This window comes from Gouania willdenowi, chromosome 3 (assembly GCF_900634775.1).
Source record: "Gouania willdenowi chromosome 3, fGouWil2.1, whole genome shotgun sequence".
NCBI lineage: Eukaryota > Metazoa > Chordata > Actinopteri > Blenniiformes > Gobiesocidae > Gouania > Gouania willdenowi.
Window position 1 is genome coordinate 17,317,749 of NC_041046.1, and position 18,839 is coordinate 17,336,587.

General features: G+C 37.9%; 1 protein-coding gene and 1 pseudogene across 1 annotated transcript; one reads left to right on the forward strand and one right to left on the reverse strand.

Moving 5' to 3' along the window:
• The first annotated feature begins 2,291 nt into the window (after positions 1-2,291).
• LOC114479754 (UDP-glucuronosyltransferase 2B31 pseudogene) lies at positions 2,292-3,839 on the forward strand (annotated as a pseudogene).
• Positions 3,840-7,553: 3,714 nt separating this feature from the next.
• On the reverse strand, positions 7,554-17,982 carry chrna3 (cholinergic receptor, nicotinic, alpha 3). The gene is made up of 6 exons (XM_028473568.1): positions 17,841-17,982; positions 17,397-17,536; positions 11,378-11,422; positions 9,522-9,631; positions 8,132-9,332; positions 7,554-8,048 (listed from the first exon to the last, which is right to left on the reverse strand). The coding sequence occupies exons 1-6, from the start codon at positions 17,902-17,904 to the stop codon at positions 7,920-7,922; spliced, it is 1,689 nt and encodes a 562-aa protein (XP_028329369.1). The 5' UTR covers positions 17,905-17,982; the 3' UTR covers positions 7,554-7,919.
• Positions 17,983-18,839: the final 857 nt, after the last annotated feature.

Genomic DNA, 18,839 nt, shown 5'->3' on the forward strand with positions numbered 1-18,839 from the left:
CAAAATTATCCTGTTTTGAGCATTCTAAAATAACCTTTTCCAAAGTATTAAAGTCACTCGGGAGAGTTAGTCTTCATTATAGCGTGCACATAATGCTTGACCTGAAGATATTTATAAAAATCCTTTGTATATTCATACTGGGTTTTTAACACATACTACAATGTCATTTGAACTTCTAGCTGGTTTTACTGTTTTTTTCTTTCATACTGGCTTTTAAACACATACTACTGTGTAAATTAGACTTCTAACTGGTTTTACTGGTTCTTCCTTTCAATTTTTTTCAACCAATTTCAACTTTTTTCAACATTTTTAACCAATTTCAACTTTTTAAACTGATTTCAACTTTTTCAACTAATTTCACTTATTTCAACTTTTTCAACCTCTTTCTACTTTTTTCACACTATTTCTACTTTTTTTCAACCTAATTGCTAATATTAAGCTATTGCTAGATTGCTGCTATTTCTAGGTGAATGCTAATCCTCGGTTGGTGCTAATGCTAGACTAATGCTATTGTTAGGCAAATGCTATGCTATGCTATGCTATGCTATGCTATGCTATGCTATGCTATGCTATGCTATGCTATGCTATGCTATGCTAATAAGATTGCTTGGCTAATGCGATTGCTTGGCTAATGCTACCGCTCGATTAATGTGATAGCTAGGCTAATGCGATTGTTAGGCTAATGCTAATGCTAGGTTATTGCTAAGCTAATGCAGTGTGACACAGGCCAGCACCTGCATCCTCACTTGCATTTTTTTCAGGAAATGTAAATATTCTAGTTTACTTTGTCTTGATTATATATAGAGAGAAAAACTGTTTTGTATTTTTTTGGAAAAAAAAAACACGATTTTACTACTCACTAACCTGCCATCCCTTACAAAAAAAAGTAAATATAAGTGTGCTTAGAGTATACTTATTTTAAACCAAAAATTTCAGTTTACATTTTATGTACTTATCAGAGATACACTTAAAAGCAAATTGCTTTAGTATACTTGCAGTACACTGAAATGTATACATTAAAGTACAAGTATATTTACTATATACTTGCATTTAAACTTCTGATATACTTAGCACAAGTATTTAAATGACCTTTAATTAAGCTTGTGAATATGCAGATTTTAGTGATTGTAGCCTAATAAATACATTTCTCTCCACATCCATAATGGCAATAAATGCAACACTTTTTTTAAATATCTATTTTATTTTTTTGTGAATTCTTACCTTTTTAATTAAAAAAAAAAAAAAAAAAAAAAAACATAACTCTATTGGTAGGATAGTTAAGTTAACAAGTCTACGTGAAATAAAGTTAAAAGTATATCGCAGGGTATATGATAACAAAACGTACTCATTTAAATGAAAGTGGGTTAGATTCTAGTATACTAATTCTAGTATAGTATTTAGTGTACTTATTATTTTACTTGCAGTATGAAATAAAGCTTTTGATAAACTAAAATTGAGACAATTTAGTCCCAAGAAGTATTGAAATAGTATATTTTGAAGTATAATGCGATTGTATATATAAGTGTACTTGGTACCTAAAAGTTTACTCAGCAAAATATACTTAATTATTACTTAGTATATGCACTTTAGGCATACTTCTTTTTGGTAAGGGATATTGTATGTATATTTATATTACACATTATATTTAAGTAAACTTTGACTACTTTTTGTGTATACCAAGTCGGGCCAAGTACGCTGTTTCTTTAGAAATCAAAATAAGGTCACAGTTGACACACAGTAGTTCCAGTGAAAGAAACTCTGCACCCAATAAACATGCAAAGACATTTTCAGGGTAGGTTACTAACTTAATCTTTGGGAAACACCTATTTTCTTATATATAATTTTTCAAAAAGGAAGAAACACAAATACCTCAACAGAACAAATCAGAATAGCACAAGGGGTTGCAAAGCACATGTAATTCTACCCTGTAACAGAACAACACAGTGTAATTTTGAACACCTAACACCAACTGCATGTACAATGAACGGAACACAGTCCACGCAAAGCCATACAACCCACTTTCAATAGGCTCTGCTTTGTTCTGCATTCCTGAGGAAAAGCCCAGAGAAGTGCTTATCCTTAATCTACTTATTTATGCTACGCTGGACATTTCCCTCTGACATCTACGGAGTACGGGACTCGATGTAAATCAGGTATGTTGCCCAACTTATTTGCAATCAGTTTAATAGAAGAAAACAATAATCAACTATTGGTTTGTACTTTAAAAGTATTGTATCTCTGTCAGGTTAAAGATGCCCTGCCATGAAGCTGCATTTGCTGCCTTGTTATTTTCTCTGTCCTTGGCCATGCAAGGAGTCGAGGGAGGCAAGATTCTGATTGTGCCCTTCGAGGGAAGCCACTGGCTGAATATGAATATTATGATTAAAGCTCTTCACGCTCGAGGGCACACCATTGATGTGGTGCGAAGCAACAAAAGCTGGTTCATCAAGGACGACTCGCCGCACTACAAGACCATCACAGTTCCTGTGGTTGAAGCCTTCAACCATGACTTCATCAACCCCATCCTGAAAAATATATTTGCCATTGAACGAGGAGAGAACCCTGCTGTTAACTTTGTGAGTTTACAGGTACAGATGTTTGGTGCTTTGTCTGAATTACATAGAATTACATGTGACATGACAGTCATCATGTTAAAAGACAAAGAAATGATGGATACTTTAAGAGCTCGTAGTTATGATCTAGTCCTTACTGACCCAGCCTGGGGTGCAGGGGTTCTGCTGGCTCAGGCTCTTAAACTACCTCTGGTGTTTAATGTGCGATGGATAACCAGTGGAGAGGGACACCTGGCTATTGCACCGTCTCCATTGTCTTACATCCCAATAATCGGCTCTGGACTGACAGATAAGATGACTTTCATGCAGAGACTGAAAAATGTCCTTTTCTATCTCATGTGGGAAACTCAGGACACGTTTTTAATCCATCCACAGTACCAAGCTGTCTGTGATCAGCTCCTAGATGGAGTTAGTTACAGCCACTTATTACGTGGAGCTGACCTGTGGCTCATGAGAGTGGATTATGTGTTTGAGTTCCCACGTCCCACAATGCCTAATGTGATCTATATTGGGGGATTTCACATCCGACCTGCCAAAGCTCTCTCTGCAGACCTGGAGGAGTTTCTTCAGAGTTCTGGAGATCATGGATTCATCATCATGTCTCTGGGATCTATGGTGGGTGAACTTCCATCAGACATAACAAATGAAATTGCTGCAGCTTTTGCTAAGTTACCTTTAAAAGTGATCTGGAAGTACAAAGGTGAGAGACCGACCACTCTGGGTAACAACACTTTACTGGTGGACTGGATGCCACAGAATGACCTTTTAGGGCATCCTAAGGTCAAATTGTTTGTGGCTCATGGAGGAACAAATGGAGTCCAAGAAGCAATCTATCATGGAGTCCCAGTTGTTGGCCTTCCTGTGTTTTTTGATCAGTACGACAACTTGCTGCGTCTGAAAGACAGAGGAGCTGCTAAGATTCTGTCTTTAGCTACAGTGGACAAAGATGACAACTTCTTGAAGGCCATTGAAGAAGTCCTGACTGAGCCCTCGTACAGGGAGAACATGCAGAGACTGTCCAGGCTGCACAGGGATCAGCCAATAGCACCACTGGATAACGCCCTCTTCTGGATAGAGTTTGTCATGAGACACAAAGGAGCAGCTCATCTGAAGGCAGAGTCCTACAGGATGCCCTGGTACTCCTACCACTCTGTGGATGTAGTGCTGTTCCTGACTGGAGCTGTGCTGCTGCTGCTGGTCACTGCTGTTGTCTTCATACGATGTTTGTGCTCCACACTGTGTAAACGGAAAGTAAAACGTGACTAACAACTTGATAAGAAAGCTATTGAGGCAGGGGTGGACTGGGACAAAAATTCAGCCCAGGCATTTTGTGTTCAGACCAGCCCACTACATTATCAGTGACACCATGTAGAAGCTGTTATTAAGTCAGTAATGCTCAACATGTGGCTTTTTATATCTTAATTTGAATTATTATTCCCACAGTTTTTAACCCCGTTTTACCTATTTCCTTTGGCCAATTTGCAACTTAATTTGTCCAACTTTGTCCCTTTTTAAAAAGTTCTGACCCTTTTCTCAGACTTTAGCTAACTTTTGCCAATAAATACCCCTTTTTACCTTTTTGTGTCCATTTTTGAAAGTTATTTTTGTCACTTTATTTTTTTTGGCAACTTTTCATCCCAATGACCTAACTTTTGCCCAATAAATACCACTGATTTAGTTTTTGTTCCACATTTTTCCCTTTTCACTATTGTTTGCCTCATTTTGCTCATTAAAGCTACCCTTTGCCATTACATACCACCTCCCCTTTATTTGCCCATTTTTTGGCCGCTCGTGACTGCTTTTGCCCCATTTTAGTCACTTTAAACTCTTTTATTGCCACATTGTTGCCACTTTTGCTTCATTTTTGGCCACCTGTTACCATGGCTGCCTCCAATCGCTCCTAATAAACAAAACAAAATTGTAGCATACCGGAACGGCCCACCGGAACGGCGCCTGGTATGCCAGATGGCTAGTCCACCCCTGGAAAGAGATTTTTTTTTTTTTTTTTAGAATTTATGTGATTTAAAAAAAAAAAGGTATGACTGTAGATTGAAATGCACACCTAACATGTACACATGATCCAACCTGTTGTTCAAAGCTAATTGATTTTTTTTGCAGAAGATAAAATGAATAAATGAATACATTTCTGATATATTCATTCAAATAGCTCAAATGTGTTAAGTTGCTGTGGAAACGACAAAGAATAGAGAAATCCAGGCCTGACATCTATTGTGGAAACGCTCATAATATTTACATTGTTTACAAAGTATCTGTCCATTGTGCTTGCTGAATTATCATTGTGAGCTGTGTAGCAAGAGAGTCAGGAGAGAAACAAGCAGGCAGTGACGTGCCGTGAGCACAAGGGTAGGGAAGGCAGGGCGTTGCAAATTGAGACCACCAATGTCAACACCAATGACAATTTCATATGTTTCTGCTGGTAAGTATTAATTCAATTCAGTTAAATTCAACTTTATTTGTATAGTGCAATTTACAACAGTCATCTCAATGCGCTTATCAAAATATAAAATTCATAATAAGAAAGAAAAAAACACAACAAGATCCACATGAACAAGTGTTTAGCCATCGAACAAAATCAACATCATAAAACACCATTAAAGAAACATAAACAATTATTCAATAGCAGCCTCCATACTCTCCCAACAAGATATATCTCATGACACGGCAGTGATTCTGTTATTTGTGTTGGAAACACAGAACATGGAGAAAATGGCAATAACAACAACGCAGAACAGCCTCAGTGAGGAGCATCCACAAAGCCAATCCTTCCTTTTGTAATGTTCACTGTAGAAAATACAAACGATTTTCTTTCCTTTCCTTTGCTGAAGGTCTGGTAACTCAGGTGTTGGTCTCCCATCTTTTAAAAGCTGTTGTTTTTCCTCAAAAGAAAGTTTCTTCATCGTCTCTAGTGCTGTCATCCTGTCTGTAGTGTTATCCCGCCCACTAGCTAGAGAACGTAGCAGCAGCAACGCTTTATCAATTCACCAATGCACTGTGAACTGTGAGCATTTAGCATAGCACGGTTCCATCCAAAGGCAGCGTAGAGAGCTGCCTTTGGATGTAAATGGTTTTCATTTTGGGAAACTGACTGTGCATGCGCAAACACATAAAAACACTCAATAGGGCCAGAGGCAGAGCAGCAATGTGCTTTTGGAAGAGGTGTGGCCTCCTCCTGCCTTACAGCAGAGTCAGACTGTACAGCGTCTCAGCTGGACCAGGAAATAGCGATGTTTAGTCATTTGGGCTATGAAAAGCACAAAATACTGGCACTTTCAAACTTATTGGTACTGTAGGCTATCGGAAATGGAAAAAATAAATAATTTATAATTATAATATAATTAAAACAAATAATCTAAATATCAATTCACCCTTGGGTAGGCACTGCCTACCTTGCCTACCCTGACTGCACGTCACTGCTAGCAGGTAATTGTTTTTGGAAGGATATAGAATATTGCTTAAATCAGTTTTGAGGAGTGTTAAATCTTTGAGTGGTACATTTACTGGTTCCATGATTATTATGTCTACACATTTGGTTGACGGTTTAACTTTAATATTTTAAAGATGTATTGATAAACACCCAACTTTTGTCTTGTTGAAACAAACTCAAGTATGTGTCATTTTTTTTTTATTGTTTAGTCCAGGCTGACCTCAGCAATAGTGGATTTTTCAGTTGCCCAGGCAGCTTAGCATTCTTAAATTGCTAAACATAATGTATTATTTCATTCTCCCTACAATGGTGGGTGAGTACATTTTTTCTGCAATTGTCAGATGACCTTTAACAAAGCAATGTACCACTAGCACACCCTAAAAGGCAAACGCGCGCATGTTTTATTACCTCCATTACATCTCTGTAATGTCTTGGTTTCATTGTTACCGGGTACAGCAACTCTATAGGACAGAATAAGAGCCTGATTGAATAAAAATGTACATTTAATACAGTAGTAATGAGTGATTCAGTGAGCATGTGAGATTCTTTTGTATGTTGAGGATCATTGCATTAGACTGAAGTCTGCTCAGTATAATCTAAGTGCAATATCTTCTTTAGATATTAGAAATAATCACAGACGTACAAATATCTCCAGAGAATGCAGCACATTGTCAAATCTCGTATTTTCTTTCCGTTTGCCATTTTGTCTCAATGTATTATGTTATTTCATCAATATATCCTCTGTGTAAATAAAAAATAATAATAATGATAATAATAAATTTTATTTGAACATGTGTAATTAAGCTATCACTCATCCATATGCCATATATCTAGTATAATGTGGTGACGCTCTAGCTACAAATGAAGACTTTGCAGTAACAATTTTGGCCACAGGAGGTCACTCTTTAAATGCAGTATGGGTCTCAACTCTGTTCCCGGAAAGAAGTTGATCTATCATCTAAACATGCTTCTAACAATACATTTTGAAAAGTAAGTTTATTTTGAAATCTAACATGACAATATTTTTAAACCACTGTCTTTGAATCCCACTTATGTGAATTTGAAGATGTCTTTGCTACTACAAATAAGACTTGTAATTATTCACGCAGCCAATGGTAAACTGTCATGATCGTTATCAAGTTCACATCATGTGTTTTGCTTGTGAAAAACTATGTTATGTTTGTGTTTGCTTAAACAATTGTAGAAATTAAAACAATGTTAAAACAATGGCATGGTTTCAGGTAAAGGACAGAGGAAATGGGAGGACATATTCAACTGTGTCCTTTCAAACGCAGCTTACTTCCACTGTTCTCTCATAAACTATAGCAGAGTAAATAAGAATGAGCACAGTGTGACCATTTATCCATTCATCTATTTATTTATTACACCTTCAGATCCTTTATGAGACTGTAGCACTCCGGACTTTATCTCATGGCATAAAGCAGAAGGTTGGGCACTTCCTGAAAAAAGATAACCTAAATATTTAACAGATACATTTTGAACTGTTAGAGGAACTTTGAAAACATTATCTCCACACTGTATGCAGTGATGTTGACCACTAACAGCAAATTAGCACCTAAATCCACTGACTTTGACTATGGCTTTATTCATTTTATTTACAAATACTGGTCACCCTATTGAATGCTGATTATTGTTGAGGTCTTGGCACAAGAATATTCCAAAGTTTTACCATATTTCGTTAATCTGTTTTTGTAATATACGTGTGTTTAATCACAATGACCTTGTATATAACAATAACAAATACCCTATTAAATGTTAGTGTTGCTCAGTTCTAGCCTTTGTCTCATCAGGTCGTCTTTTCTCCATCCCTTTTACTCTTATCTCCAAAACACGGGTAAAATTGTATCCTAATCAAATGTAGTGTGTACCGTATGTCTGAATTAAATATCATCTCCAAGTAACAGAGGCTGAAGAAAGAGGCCAGCTGTTCCCAGGATGCACACCAGGACAAAAACCCAGAGGAAGATTCGGTCAATAACCATGGCAACATACTTCCAGTCATCCTGAACCTGAGAGAGGATAAGAGCAAAAACAAGGAATATTGTTAAAGGTAATCCTGATTATTGTACTGCTGAAACAGACCTCTGCTCACCTCTTGTGCTTCATTCTGTAGTCTCATGTTTTCTGCTATGTATTGAACACTCTCTATAGCCTCCCTGACCTCAGGGGACAGTGGCACCAGGGACATTATTCCTCCATCCAGTGACTCTGAGCTGGAGCACTGACTCCCTGCTCCGACCCCAGCCGTGCTTCCTCCAGTCAGCGTTCCCAGACTGCCCAGTCCTCCGCTCCCTCCTCCTGAGTCTGTGGGTAGTTTGCTAGATCTTTGTTGCCAGGCAAAGCTGCAGCGGCCCTCGCAGCACAAGAACCCAGAGCAGGCGCATTTGGTGGTGTCTCCACTGAAGTTGTTGAGATTGGAGAGCTCCGTGTTGTTGAGGAGTCGCTGGCGGTTGGTCAGGGTAGACACCACACTGGAAGCCAGAGCCTGAGGCCTGTACTGCGTCTGTAGAGTCCCTGAGGAATGAATCGCACAAGATCTGCTCTGCATTGTCTGAGACACACCAGACACACTCAACTTTTCCGGATCTCTCTCTGGTCTGGTCATGAACATGACTTTTGGTAGCAGTCCCAAGAACACACTTCGCACCCAGCAGGGCATGGTGTGTGTCTTGGGCGTCCGGTAGTGGACATTCAATACAAAAACGGTGATAACTATTGAGAGGGTGACAAAAATCATGGTGAAGAGAAGGTACTCGCCAATTAGTGGTATGACTAGTGAGGTGGAGGGAATGGTTTCTGTGATGACAAGGAGGAAAACGGTCAACGACAGCAGGACAGAAATGCACAGCGTGACTTTCTCACCACAGTCAGAGGGCAAATAGAAGACGAGCACTGTGAGGAAGGAGATGAGCAGACAGGGAATGATCATGTTGATAGTGTAGAACAGAGGTAGACGGCGGATGTACAAAGAGTAAGTGATATCTGTGTAAATCTCCTCACAGCAATTGTACTTAATGTCATGTTTGTATCCAGGCGCATCTATAATTATCCAGTCGCCGGTCTCCCAGAAGTCCTTGAGGTTGATGGTTGAACCAATGAGTACCAAATCAATTTTGGCCTTGTCATAAGTCCAAGAGCCAAACTTCATGGTGCAGTTTTGATAGTCAAAGGGAAAATATGTCACATCAATCTTACAGGAACTTTTAAAGATTGCCGGAGGAATCCAGGTAACATCACCATTATAACGAAGCAGAGCCTTTGTCTTGTCATCAACCTGGAAATCTCCGACTGCACTGTGAGGTAGAGGGAAACAAATGGTGAGAAACAAAGAGAATAAATTAAAACAGATAAAAACAATTCTGAAAAGTTGTCAAACATGCTCATTACTAAAAGGAGTGAAGTTACTAGTAAAAAGTAACAAGAAAATAATCCTTTTGATATGTTGATCAAAACAGTTGATATAAAAGCAGTTTAACACCTACTTGTTGTAAAGGACAATGTCAGGCTTCCATATGTTTTTCGAGGGAACTCGGATAAACTCAACCCCTCCAAAATCCTTTGGATTCCATTTGAGTTTGTAATCATTCCAGATCTGAAAATCCAGCCAGAGTAAACAACAATTCACCACAAAAAATCCTGTCAGGTTTTCTGTTAATATTGTGAAAAGCTTAATAATAAATAGGAATTAATGCAAAAGTCAGTTTGTGGTAAGCATAAAAACATAACCTTGAATATGAAACTACAGAACTCGAAGTCGTTAAATTTGGCTGTAAAAACAGTTCTTAGATCTTAATTCCTTTTGTGCTACATGTGGCATTTAAAAAAAAACCAAACAAAAACAGTTTGCCCTTTGTCCAAAAAAAGAACCTAGCAGAGGATCCACCTTGTTTCATGGCACACGGAGTAGATCTGTTTTTAGTCAACGCCAAGAATGGTGTGAACATGTGCAGAAACCAAATCTACAGTCCCCGTAATCTGGTCTATTTTTAATGTTAATAAACTGGTAGCAGCAAATGACAATTCTGAGCTCTTATTGTTAGCCATTAAGGAGATAATATGAGGGAACATTAAACTATGGCTAATAGGCTCCATTGTTTGGAAAGGTGTTAATGTCTCTGAAGAAGCATTACATCTAGTGTAAATGGTGAAAAGCTGAAAACAATGATTTAAAGTCAATGTTTGCTCGAATCTCTTATCTATTTTTTTTCCTTTTCTTTTGTTATTTATTTTTTTGAAACTGGAAAAAAAATGAACTGCCACAAAGAAATACTCTGCTAATGCTGCTAATGTTAGCATAACACCTGCCCCTGGGCATCTGTGTTTGGTTAGAAATACAATGGACAAAGTTAGAAACATGAAGCTAAGTTATCTGACAGTAACATTATTAAAGTGTGATGCTATGATGCTGTTAGTGTACGGTACTTTACTGTTGGTGCACTGGGTGCAAACTGCAATCGCTTATGAGATGCGTTCACTGTAGTCCACTTTAATGTCTCTTGTAAGTACACTCCTTTGTATGCTTATGATAAAAAATATAGTTTTGAATTAGCATTTATGCAATTACATAGTAAACATACATAAAAAGTAGCACTAAAAGCTTTTAACCTTTTGTGCTCTTTCATTATTATTTTTATAAAAAGTCACAGATTCCAATTGTTTATTATATTTTTTTTATTCCATTTTTCCTAAAGAAAATTAGGTTTACAAACACATTCCTTGTGTATAATCTCTTTGATCACACATTATTTGAAGTTTTATACATAAGGCTGACATTACGGTGTCATTAGCATGAATAAGGTGTCAAGAAGGCTGTCATTAAGTGTCAATCGCTAAATTATGACACCTTTGGAGCTATTTTTTAGGTTAGGTGGAGGGATAGGGTTAGGTAGGGTTAGGGTAATGAACGACACTTAATGACAGCCCTCATGACACCTTATTCGTGCTAATGACACATCATGTCATAATAATGACAGCGTAATGTCAGCCCTTATGTATAAAACGTCAAGGAAAATGTCACCATCTCTTCTAACAGTATTTTTATGTGTTTTCTAGTAATGAACACAATATGTATGTAGATATTTCAGTATAAAACTTTATATTACATGACAGAAGCTTATTGATGCAGTCTGTATGATGTCCTGACACACTCATCCCATATAAAATGTCATAAGGGACACAGCGGACATGGATTTTTAGTTTACAGTTCATTTACACACGGTACATTAGGATAAACATACTCCAAGTCATTATGATCACCCATGAATAATTCAACGTGTCAGTTTAACCCCAAAACAAGCATTAGACCATGCCCTTGCTCAAGGTCCGTGCACTAACTTACATGTCTCAGCCACAGATTGGTCTCCATGATCTGATTGACTTCATCCTAGGTTTGATAATGGAGACATTAAAGCAGAAGTCAACAAAATAGTGAGAAAGTTTCACGTTGTAACAAGAGGAAGGCTGTCACATGGACAACGATCCCGTTCACCACTGAGGATTGCTTGCACTTTCTACAGGGTCAGAGATTCGGTCGTCCCAGATGAGGAGTTCCAGTGAGGAGCACCTGAGTCCTGCACATCTGGAGCAACTCACGCATGACAGCTGGAGCAGGGAGGTCACTGCACAGGCACAATTCTTATATTCTGACAACTGAGTGGAAATGCTTCACACTGACTGTGATGAGTGGAGGATGCCACTGATGGGGTCAGGTTTGTTATTGTCTCAGCCTGGTAATGAACCAATAGAACACAGTGGACATCATCAGTGTGTCATGTGACTGTTTAGTAGTGAGGAAAGGTGTGCATTAACACAGGTAGAGGTTTAGGTGGACTATAGTATGGTAAGTGTCGTGGTGAAAATGTACTTCACACGAAAAAATCTGTGTGAAATCAAGTCATTCTGTTTGTGAATTTGAATTATAATCTTAAGCTCCTGAGCTGATGGAGAACTGAAAGACTGCGTTAACTTTGTTTATTATGTCAGTGGTTCTCAACCTTTTCAGCCCGTGACCCCCAAAGTGAAGGTGACAAAGAGCAGGGACCCCCACTGCACCTGAATGTGGTTGAACACAGACATGAACATTGGAGAACAGTCACATGGAGACAGGGTCATCTATGAGGGGGAATAAAGGGGAGAGCTTTTTGGGGTCCATCCATAAAGTCAGCAAAATGATGGTCCATTGTTCTATGAATCTGTGATAACCACATTATTTATTGATCTGAATAATATCCACTGTTATCCACAGTTTATTATTATTATTTTCATTATACTATTAAGTCATCTTAAAGATGTAAATCATTGTTTTAATCAGATAAAAAAAAATGGGTTAAAAGTAACTAAAAAAGGTGGAAAGGAGGTGAAATGGGATTTCAAAAATCACAGAAATTGGTTAAAAGTTGCAAATTAGAGTGGCCAAAAAACAGAAAGAAAAATTGTAAAAAAGGTTCAAAGTGTAAATATTGGCTTAAAAGGGGCAGAAAAAAGTAAGAACAGCTAGTTTAAACTGTCAAATAATGGGCATGACAAACTGTGAATGTGGTTAAATTGGCAAAAAAATAAATAAAAATATGCATGATATATGGTGAAAATAGGTTAAAAGTAACAAGAACGGGAAAGTTTAAAAATATGGCAATTTTGGTGTAGTTGCAGAAAAAAGCTATAAAAAAAAAAGCAAAAATGGGCTGAAATTGTCAAAAAAATATTCTTAGTTAATTGAAGGCATCTAGTGACCCCCTTCCAGTGTCTTCCAACCCCAAATGGAGTCCCGATACCAAGGTTAAGAACCCCTGCCTTATCTTGTGAGGTGAGTTGCACATTTCCTAGTGTCTTTGAATGCACCATTGCTGCTTGTGCCACTCCCTGCCCCTCTGTGGGCCTTAAACAGGTCATCTAAACCACATGTGCACCTTTTAGTTTGGCCATGCTTGAACTGTTGTCTTGGTTTGGTGTGACAGGGATGTAAGTAGCTCTTTCTTTTATTTGAATGTCTGTTCTTTTTATGAAAATCGTTAATGTTGGCCCCTGTTTAAGGCTGGGGTCACATCTGTTTAAGTAAGTACATTTTTGTTTATAAAGCACTTTTTGCAGATAAAAATCACAAAATGCTGTACAGAACAGAGGAGAAATGAAAACAACAGGAGCGACATCATAAAAGGATAATAAAACAAAGGTGAATTTACAACAACAGGAGCAGCATCATAAAACAAATGATAAAAGTTAAAATTCGTTAAACTGAAAAGCAAAGTCTTCAAATGATTCTTAAAAGTGTCCATTCTCTCAAGCTCCCAGAGGGACTGGTGTAGATCATTCCAGAGTCTGGGGGCCACAGCCTGGAACGCCAGGTCTCCCTGGGTTTTAAAATGAGTTTTAGGGATCTTTAGGAGACCCTGGCCTGAAGCCTGAAGGGTGCGTCCTGAAGTGCAGGGGCACAACAAGTCAGTGTTATACTGAGAGGCCTGACCATGTAACGCCCGGAAACTCAGGACTAAAATTTTAAAAATTTGACTGGAAGCCAATGAAGACTGGATAGAATGGGGGTAATCTGAGAGTCTGGTGGTGGCCCTCATCCTATGTACAGTATGCAAATGTGGTTACACATACTTTGTTTGATTGTAAGTATAATTAGGCCCGAGAGCCACGAGCTGGCGAAGGGCCTCTTGCTCTCGTAGTGGCCACACTACAAGGGAAGGGGCGGGGCCTATGCGAACGCCATGTGCCCATCAGTGACCAGGGACCCTTGTCATGTCGTAGGCATGGCCCCTGCGCTTTCCGAAAATGTATAGTTCATGGTACTCAAAAAGGGGGAAGCATTACTATCGGGCTGGAAAGTTATTCTTTCTTTCTTCTTTGTTTACAGGTGTCGGAACCAACTCACCTATGTTTCACCCACTGAACCATTATGTAGAGTCTCAAACATTCAAACAAAATGCAATCGCACGCTTCTCTAATTTCTGGCTCTTTCCGATTTAAAAAATGCAAAAAGCTGAGGCGTGGAATCGTGAAAATTGACACAGAAATAAACCATGACAAGACAAGTAAAAAATAATATTATGACTACATCAAAAAACATACAGGAAGTCCAGAATCTTGAATTGAAAATTGCAAAATTGCTGTTTTCGCTCATGTTGTATTTTAACGCATTTCTCCTAGGACGTTTCACTGACGGGGTTCAAAATCACTGGAGATCACCTAGAGATATGGGACACCGAATGCTCCCATTTGCACATACAAACTCAGATTTGCGTCAAATGTGAATCAGTTGTTAAACTCCCTAAACCAGCTCATTTTGGAAAAACAGACATTGGCGCGTGAGCGCCCCCTATAAAGTGAAGAGAATTGACTTTGAGACAAATGTCCTATTTTAGCACACTTTTCCATGGGCGTTTCACTGAGGGCTCAATTGCTGGAGATCATCTAGAAAAGTGGGACATCAAAAGTTATCTATAGATTTTTGATAACTTGCATTTTGTCCAAAACCTTTGAAAATTAAATTTGTGATAAATGCTCCCATTTGCACACACAAACTTTGATTTGCGTCAAATGTTAATCAGTTGTTAAACTCTTGGCCTAAACCAGCTCAAAGTGTAAGAACGGAAATTGGCATGTTAGCGCCCCCTACAGAGTGAAGACAATTTATTATGGGGAAAAAAATAAATAAATAATGTCTGGAATTTTTTTTGGCCTCTCGATCAAAAAAGTCAATGAGACGCATGCTTTCTTTTTTATCGTGTTATTTTGCATCGAGATTCTCTCCATTTTGTGTTAATAGGAAATTGGCCAAATCTTGATTGTTCTTGATGTGTTAGTACAACAACAAAAATCATAAATATGTCTAAGTTTCCTTTCATTTCTCTCGCCGTTCGTGGCCAAAAGTTTTCAGTCTGACGTTTTTTTTAAGGCTATATCGATAATAAATGTCTTTATTGTATGATATCTATGGTCACACCCTCAACAACCGTAAAGGAGTTTTTGTAGACATAAACAGGAGTTCCATGAATCAGTGATTGATTGCTCAACCTTGTGGACTGTGAATTGTGTGCAGTGAATCTTTATGGTGAATATTGCATATTTGGAATGTATTAAGGTGAGTTTATTTCAACAGGAAAAAAAAAAACAAATTCAGTTTCAAAACAGTAAATTCAATTCCAAGTTGTTACTTTCAAATTCATTACCAACTATTCAAATTCAGTTTCTAGTGGCACAAACCTCAGCAAATAGCTGCCGGCCAGATTTAATCATGAATTTACAACTTGAATCTAAAAATGAGGTTTTTAATTACACAGTCGAAAGTAAGAAGAAATCAGGGCGGAGCTGCTTTCTTCTTGTAAATAAGACGTTACATTTGATCTTTTTTAAGATCAAATGCTGGGATTCATTGGGATTTTGAATGTCTTTGGAATAGTTTGATGGAATAAATGAATTCAGTGAGACATGTCAATGCTTTAAAGGTGAGGAGTTCTGGCTTGTTTGTGTCGCCATTTTTTTTCCCAAGTTTGACTGTGATGGTTGTCTTAGAATTGTTTATATGGTTAAAAATTGAAGTTTCTCAGCTTTCAAACAGTATATGATACTTGTGATAGGCTGCTGTGTTTTTTTGGTAGTCAACATTGTCAATTATGCTACTAATATGTTACACACATTGTGGTTGGCGCGAATCTCGAGACGGTCTATATATTTATTTATATTTTTTTCTATTGCTGCCCCTGGCAAGAGTCTCAAACTCCACCTATGTTTTTGACCCAGTTATTCTTCTTTTATTAGCTGTTGGATTCTGCTGAATAAGTAGTTTTAGTTCATCCTGTTCCGTAGCCAAGCTGTTGTTGTTTTTCATACTGATTAGTGGTTAATGCTCCACTGGTGAGCATCATGTGAGAGAATTTTTCTATTATTGTGATCTATTTTTGCCACAATGGAAGCTATTTGAGAGCATGTCTCTCTTTCCGTTGAAGTGTTTCAGACATGACGGAAGCTACCACTGATTAGCGAGATTAGCACGGTTCTGCTGCCTGATTCAGAGATGATGAGTGAGGCAGCCTGCTCATGAGCAATTGATGGTTTGAATGAGCTCAGACAGCCACGTTGTAATAGTGGAAGGCGAGGTCTCCGTAATTACATCTGGGTCAGGATCGAGCACCAGGTGTGCGACGGCAAGCGTAGTCATCCATCAGCACAGCGCTACGTCTACGGCTCACTTTGTTTCGTGAGTCAAATAAGTTATTGCAAATTTATTCTCGTCTCTTTGTCCCTCCATGGTTCAGGCTGTTCATCAATTCTTGTTCTTTATGGGGGAATGAAGACACCTTGTTTACGCACTGGCAAAGGGAAACAGATTGAGCTGAGTGACAACATTTGGGTCTACATTTAGGCACAAAATGCACCTGAGGATGCAAGAACATTGGATTACATTTATGATGTGTATTTCCATACAAACACATGATACACATACGTTTCCAAACACTACAGATGAGCCAAGGTAACAAAACATTGTCAATAACAAATGAAACAACATTTTTATTTTGTATTTTGAAGATATGGGGAAACAATTACGGGTAGTAAAAGGAAACATTACCATCGGATTTTGTTGAAATTCAACAAAAGATCATCCCAGATGATGACTTTGTTAGAATGCTATCGTAGAACTCTGAGAATTGTTTGTTATTCACATGAGAATTCATCAAATCAACATTTTTGATCCCATATATTTCTCTAAAGAATAATTTGGCTTCTTCATTGCAGCATTACTGCGACTTTTTCACTGAAATGTTTGAGTCACTCAACAAGTTTGTTGGTTTTTCTGCCAAACACAATCCTTTATTTTGTTCAAAGTTCCCAAGACCTATCAGACACCCGTCTGCTCTGCCAATCTATGAACTCCAATAAAGCCTGACACCTATAATCTAGAGGAGCTCGTCTAGATTGGCAGTGGCTGTGACAGAGGCGCTCTGATCTGAGCGGCACTCACACAGTTGACATTTTCCATCTTGTCTGGACCAGACAAACACCCACTCTGTCCCTTCAATCGTGCTGCTCTCCTCACAAGGTTATAAACCAGGTCTAATACTCACTGCAGAATCTCAGCTGTCTCAGATAAACCTATAGTTTTCTGCTTCATAAAGTCATGCTGCACTTAACACATGCAAGTGTCTTTAATTAAGAAACCACATTTACCAATTAGATCTTCCCTGCACTCTGCACTGTCCTTGTTGCATTTCATGGCTTTCCCATTGAGTAGTGATATACAGTGTGTATGTATATATATATATATATATATATATATATATATATATATGCTTCGATGTGGTGGATAAAAGCTGTCCAATAAATTAGAAACCCCACAGACATCAGAGGAATCTCCTTACCACTTTGACCAGCTGGGACATGGATACTTCAAATTGCACAATGACGGGATCGGAGACATTCTGCACTGGTCGGATGAACTGGTTGTAGCTGGAGAATATCACAGAGAAGAGCTTGTGCTCTGCCTCAGAGCATATGCCTCCTGAAACAGAGCAGAAACAAACCAGTGATGTATCAGCTGATAAACTGTGTGTTAGCAACATATCGTAGTAGAAACCCTTTAATCAGGTTGGAAATTGATGGTATATACATACCAGTATATTTATAATAACATCTACAAGTTTACACCCTTTTGCTGCATAGGCTGCACACAATTGCCACTTTTAAACTGTATACATGCAAGAAATGTAATTATGGGAAATGTAAATTCAATGTTCAAATAGTGATTGCCTTCATCACATAAAAGTGCCATGGAACTGTAAAATCAAAATAAGAGCATCACTCACCGGACAGAAGATGATTTAAAAACAACAGAGAAATTAAAAAATTGAAGCAAAACATGTCTTTCATCCTCACTCAAGTAAAAAAAATGTAAAAAAAATCAGAAGAATTAGGGGTGAGTACCGGTAGCTCTGCAGTCAGCAGGAGTAAAAGTGGAAGTAAGTGATGCGTCCGCTGCTGCTGCTGCTGCTGCTGGCAGTAACCACAGGGTGGAGGGAGGGAGGGAGGCTGAGAACAGCAGCCAGTCAGTGACAGCAGCCACACAATACACAGCTGGGGTCAATTACATCTCTAAATTACAATTACAACCTCAATTATCCACGTTCAATTACAATGAAACAATTACTGAGCCTTTATAAAATAACTCCATAAAATGTAACTTTCTTATTGTTGGCTTTCTGTTGGCATCTTTTATGATAACGACTTAGTTTGACCCATGTCTGAAATCAGCTGTATAACACACACACACACACACACACACACACACACACAAAAATATCTATCATCTAATTTGTTTCTCACCTTTTTGTTTCCTTGTTCGGCTTCATGAAAAATATTGGTCTTAATATGTTTGGTGTGGGTGTCGGAGCCTTTTATCTGTCAGTATATCCCTAGATTTAATTTCATTTTAAAAGGTAAAATTATCCTCCAGAGAACTGACGGGTAAACTAAATATAAAAATTTCTATAAACTGTTATCTACTAACATTGTTCCCCAGTTTTGAGTTTAATTAAATTGTAAATGACAGCTTTTTATAGAATTTTAATTACAAAGTTATTTATCGAAACTCAATTACAATTCAATTGTGATTACAACAGCAGCATATTTTTCCAATTGCGATTACAGTTAGAATTATGTCATAAATGTAATTAAATACTGATTAGTTATAATTGACTCCACCCCACTTTCCAAAGGAAAAGGCTCCATTATAATGGTATACATAAAATGTATGTTGGATATATATATATATATATATATATATATATATATATATATATATATCA

Bases quoted from the DNA above. Each gene is read 5' to 3' on its own strand.
- chrna3 (XM_028473568.1), bottom strand. From the start codon at position 17,904: ATGAAAGACATGTTTTGCTTCAATTTTTTAATTTCTCTGTTGTTTTTA. The intron at 11,423-17,396 runs GTAAGGAGATTC...TATCAAACCTAG, and splicing joins TGTCCCAGCTGGTCAAAGTG to GATGAAGTCAATCAGATCAT. The intron at 8,049-8,131 runs GTGAGCAGAGGT...ATCCTCTCTCAG, and splicing joins TACAGAATGAAGCACAAGAG to GTTCAGGATGACTGGAAGTA.